The sequence below is a fragment of the Lathyrus oleraceus genome, chromosome 5 (assembly GCF_024323335.1).
Source record: "Lathyrus oleraceus cultivar Zhongwan6 chromosome 5, CAAS_Psat_ZW6_1.0, whole genome shotgun sequence".
Classification (NCBI taxonomy): domain Eukaryota; kingdom Viridiplantae; phylum Streptophyta; class Magnoliopsida; order Fabales; family Fabaceae; genus Lathyrus; species Lathyrus oleraceus.
Window position 1 is genome coordinate 563,624,617 of NC_066583.1, and position 5,414 is coordinate 563,630,030.

Genomic DNA, 5,414 nt, shown 5'->3' on the forward strand with positions numbered 1-5,414 from the left:
AATGGTGACTTGCACAATAAGTTACTTATTTTCATTTTATTCTCTTGTTATTCTCTTGTTACACAAATTTATTATTTTAATGAATGAACACCAATCATTTAAAAGATTTCAAAAACACCAAAAAAATTATGATTTTTTCATTTTCTCATTTCATCATAATTATTTTAATAAAAAAAATATTGAATAAAAAAGATGAGGAACAAAATATAAACAAACCATTGAAAAACTTTGGACACACTTAATTTTTTTCTTAAAAAAACTTTTAAAAACACAAATAAGAAGTGAATCTCACAAAGTATCATAACAACTAATAGTAAAATTGAATGGATTATATTCAGAGTGAAAGAAGCAAATAATTTATTTGCTTGATAATGAAAATCAAATTAGCTTATATAGATGCTAGTGGCAGATACAAATTAGTTAGAGAGTTAACAACTTAATAAACTTTTTAACTAATCAAAATGGAAATCGATAACTTATTCAACAAGTAAAGATAGGGAAAACAATAAAGCTAAGTTCAACAATGGTGACTTGCACATTAAGTTACTTATTTTCATTTTATTCTTGCCATTGTTATTGTTGTTCATGTTCCTCGCCATTGCAGGCACACGAGGAAGAAGAAAAGCTTGTAGAATCAGGCTCTATGATACCATAACACTAAAGCTGAATGAATTATATTTAGAGTGAAAGAAGCAAATTATTCATTAGCTTGAGAATGAAAATCAGACTAATTTATATTGATGATAGTAGTAGTTACTAGTTGGTTAGAGAGGTAACAACCTAACAAACTTTCTAACTAACGAAAACGGAAAATGGTAATTTCACTACAACAAACAAGACCTTAGACAACGCTTTTTTTAGCCTTAGACAGCGCTTTAAAGCGCTGTCTAAACCTCCGCTGCTAAAGGTTTAGACAGCGCTTTTTTAAATCTTAAAAGCGCTGTCTAAGCCCACCCCCCCCCCCCCCCCCCCCCCCCCCCCCTTAGACAGCGCTTTGGCCAAAAGCGCTTTATAAGACCCTCTTATTTTAAATTTTTTAGGTATACCTTAGACAGCGCTTTTGAAAAGCGCTGTCTAAGCCCCACCCCCTTAGACAGCGCTTTGGCCAAAAGCGCTTTCTAAGACCCTCCTATTTTAATTTTTTTAGGTATACCTTAGACAGCGCTTTTCAAAAAGCGCTGTCTAAGCCCCCCCCTTAGATTATTTATTGATGATTGGTACTATTTTACAAGTTTACCCTTCATGAAAGAAAATTAGAGTGTGTTTTCATCATAGTATTGTAATATAATTAGAGGTATATTGGTAAGAAAATAATTAATGTGTTCGAAAATTTGAAAGGTATCTCAATGCTCAAAGAGGGTTTTATATTTAGAAAGAGATTCTAAGAAAGAAGGAGAAAATACCTTGTTCTCCAAAAGATTATCCCAAGCTTTGCCACTTAGAACATAGCGGGTTACGAATTTGAGTATATCAAGAGGGAAATATGTCACTAGACTGTACACCCAGATTACACCAGCCCAACCCCATCCCATTCCCTTAATTCTTGCAAAGCCCCAATTAGCATATACTGCTATAAAAGTTGCCACCTGCAAATCATGAAACAAGTTATTATAACTAACCAACAAATTCTGTTACCATACATATGCTCCTAGATTTTAATTAATACTCACTTTACCCTTGTATTAAACCAATAACTATTTCTTCCTAAGGCAACTGAATTATTGACTTCATTCCATTTCCACACTAGTGATTCAAAATCTTATTTTAACTACTATTAAGAGATGCAGTGTACATTTTCCTAAGTGGTGGTTGTGGAGAGGAAATGAGGAAAATGTGTGATCTTGACAGATCAATGACACTGCCTTTATAATAAAATCATAAGAGATAGAAGCAAATTTATATACAAAGTTGATAATGGGAAAATAAGAGGTTGAAGATTACCAGCTGAGCAATCATAAAAGCACCCAATAGGAGAAGACCAGGTCTTTCCAAAAAGGATCAGCTACGGGACCTGGTGACAAAAATTAGGGCCTGGCTTATAATACTGACTTGTAGGTAGAGGGCTGCCATCATTTCATCAGGGCTTTTTCTGAGAGACCTCACACCAAACTTGTCCTGCAATAATGGAAAATGGGTTTATGGTCCTTAAAATTGTTGCCACTGGGTGATAGTATTGAAGGCACCACGAAATATAATTTTTTACCGAGAAGAAGTCGGTATCCTTCATGAGCCAGAAAAATACTACTGTCATTAATGCCATGTAGCTACCTAGCACAACACCGGTAGCAAATATCTCTTTCAGTTTCCAACTGTCTGGTAGTGGAGATGGTTTCACTCTATCCTTGGATATTGTCATAATGGTACCTAGTGGCATAAGGGTGAAGGAACTTAAATTAATATTTTTCACAGATGATTGAAGTAAACTATGAAGATCAATAAGAAACTATCTCACCATCATTCAGTATGGCGATAATCAACACCATGAAGGGTGCAAAATCAAACTTCCAGATCAACGCAATGAACATGAAACCAAACTGGTAAAATGAAGAATAGATCACATGAATTGTATGAACCATGAATATAAGTATAGAAAAGAAGTTGACATTTTCTTAGGAATTAAACTATTTTTGCACTTACCACAATACGAATGGTGATTGACACAGCATAGATCTGCAACAATCAATATTCTGTGTTTAGAATGCTAAAGATTTTTAAATGAAATTAAGCAATTAAATCAAGCAAGGAAGAAAACTAACAGTATAATTCTTCATCCTTTGGAAAATTGCCCTGCTGGTGAGCACTGCACTAATAATAACACTTAGACCAGGTTCAGTAAGGACAATATCAGAAGCACCTCTAGCAGCATCTGTAGCGTCAGCAACAGCAATTCCAATATCTGCTCTCTTTAGCGCAGGAGCATCGTTGACACCATCACCTGTCATTCCACATATATGTTTCCTCTCTTGCAGCCTCTTTACGATTTCATATTTGTGTTCTACCATGTCACAAAAGGAGATAAAAACAATTAACATGTTTTCAAAATGTAATTGTATAGTTAACAGATGCAGAAGTTCCATGATGTTTGAAATAATTGAAAACAATGTAATTGATGATGTTATCATTATCATCATCATAATGAAGGACCTACCAGGAAATACTCCAGCAAATCCATCAGCCTTCTCAATCAACTCGTCAACTGGAAGAGCTGCAACAGCAGCATCCTTGCTTTGACCGAGTAATGACGAAGATGGATACATGTTTGTTCCCATCCCAAGCCTTCGGCCAGTTTCCTTGGCAATGGCAAGCTGATCACCTAGAGAATGTGAAATCCAAACAATGGTTAAGCTACATGATTTCATTTATGATATGAAATGTGAACTACAAGAAAGTAAGAACGTCAAATCTTACCGGTAATCATCTTAACATTCACACCAAGGTTCAGAGCTCTTGTGATGGTTTCAGCACTATCATGCCTAGGAGGATCAAATAGTGGTAACAGACCAACAAATTGCCATGGTGCACCAGGGCTATCTTTATTTTTCTCAGGTACTTCCTGTTATAAACAGATAATTCAATGGTAGAAATAAAATTAGGATATTCAAATAAGTCGAATAAACGATAAATGCTAACAGTAATATCAAATTTCTAGACCTGTCTAGCAACACCCAAAGAACGGAGTCCACGCTCGGCGAACTTGTCAATTACGGAATGAGCTTTCTTCCTGACATCCTCTTTGCAGTTGCAGAGGTTCAATATCTAATCCAGGAAAAAATATCGATCAGTATCTTCATGATCATAATCATATGGTGGCACCACTTCCATCAAAACAAATATTTTACCTGCTCAGGAGCACCTTTGCTTGATCGATGCCAATTTCCATCAGAGTCAATGTAGGTTAAAGCAGTTCTCTTGTCTACAGGGTTGAATGGGAAAAAATGAATCTCCCTAACACCAGCTCGTGCCTGTGCAATTTAAAACTAGAAGTTAGATTTTCTTTTATCTTCATCCTACAAGTCACTATCAGAAATATAGACTACTGGGGTCTAGCGCAGGTAGTTGATGTGCAGTTCGATTCCTACTGATAAAAAAACTATAAAAATGATAGAGCATTTAAGCATATTTATTTACCTCCTTTGGATCAGCAAGCATACCAACAATTGCAGCATCTATTGCATCCTTATTCTCAGTCCTAGAAGCCCTTGCTGCAAGAAGGATAACATAATCCTTCTCTACATTCTTAGCAAAAACCTCAATCAAATTTTTATCAACAGACAACTTATTTAAGGTCAGAGTCCCGGTTTTGTCACTGCAGAGAACATCCATTCCTGCCATTTCCTCAATAGCTGTCATTCTCTTTGTAATTGCACCTTGCTGAGAAAGCCTGTGAGAACCAATAGCCATAGTAACAGACAAAACAGTTGGCATAGCAATTGGAATTCCACCGATCAAAAGAACCAAAAGATTGTCAATTCCATCTCTATACTTGCGGTGTTGAATCGGATACATGACAATGAGCTCAATCAGTATTCCAACAGCAATTGAGCAAATGCAGAAATTACCAATTGCTGTGAGGACTTTCTGAAAGTGACCAACTTGATTGGTGTTGTCAACAAGGTGAGCAGCTTTACCGAAAAATGTGTGCACTCCGATAGCAATAACAAATGCTTCAATCTCACCTTTCTTAACAGTTGATCCAGAAAAGACTTCATCTGAGGGATTCTTTGTTGCCGGAAGAGATTCTCCAGTTAAAGCAGACTGATCAACACTCAAAGCATCACCCTCAAGAAGACGAGCATCCGCAGGAATGATATCTCATAATTTAATGTTGATTATGTCACCTGGGACTAAAATTGCAGCATCTTCTTCAGACCAGCGACCATCTCTGAGAACCTATAATTTTTGTAGCAAGAAAAGTAAATTGAAATCAATTAATAAATTAATAAAAAAACACCATGTAAATATCCAATTTGGTTCTTGAAATTGTAGCTTTCTATCAATCTCATCCCCATTCACCCATATTATCAATATTTCAAAATGATCCCTAAAACTGCAAAATGTTAATCAAGTCCCTCCCTCTCTCAGTGGGGGATCTGCTATGAAATAAATCCTTAAAATCATTCAATCACTTTCAAATTCATCCCAGATATTATCAACTTAATTTAATTCCAGTCACTGCAAATACCAACCAAGGGACGGATTCAATTAAAACTTTGCGATTTCAAAAATCATATTAGAATATCGATAACATGATGAATTAGATTAATCCAATCTTACAATTTCAAGAACATATTTGGAGTAAACAGTCATTTTGTCACATAAAAGTTTGATACACTGTCATTATAATCCCTCAAAACTAACTAACAAAATCACATTCAAGTATCAAAATGACTAACAAAAATAATACACTAAACTCA

At 35.4% G+C, this 5,414-nt stretch overlaps 1 protein-coding gene across 1 annotated transcript; it reads right to left on the reverse strand.

The window, feature by feature from the left end:
• Positions 1-1,429: 1,429 nt before the first annotated feature.
• On the reverse strand, positions 1,430-4,880 carry LOC127082077 (plasma membrane ATPase 4). Its single transcript, XM_051022303.1, has 12 exons — positions 4,871-4,880; positions 4,129-4,811; positions 3,840-3,962; positions 3,652-3,756; positions 3,409-3,553; positions 3,149-3,313; positions 2,757-2,995; positions 2,638-2,670; positions 2,453-2,534; positions 2,204-2,364; positions 1,942-2,115; positions 1,430-1,586 (listed from the first exon to the last, which is right to left on the reverse strand). The coding sequence occupies exons 1-11, from the start codon at positions 4,878-4,880 to the stop codon at positions 1,999-2,001; spliced, it is 1,863 nt and encodes a 620-aa protein (XP_050878260.1). The 3' UTR covers positions 1,430-1,586; positions 1,942-1,998.
• Between the last annotated feature and the right edge of the window lie 534 nt (positions 4,881-5,414).

Bases quoted from the DNA above. Each gene is read 5' to 3' on its own strand.
- LOC127082077 (XM_051022303.1), bottom strand. The intron at 3,314-3,408 runs GTAAGATTTGAC...CACATTCTCTAG, and splicing joins GAATGTTAAGATGATTACCG to GTGATCAGCTTGCCATTGCC. The intron at 2,671-2,756 runs GTTAGTTTTCTT...TGATTGTTGCAG, and splicing joins AAAGGATGAAGAATTATACT to ATCTATGCTGTGTCAATCAC.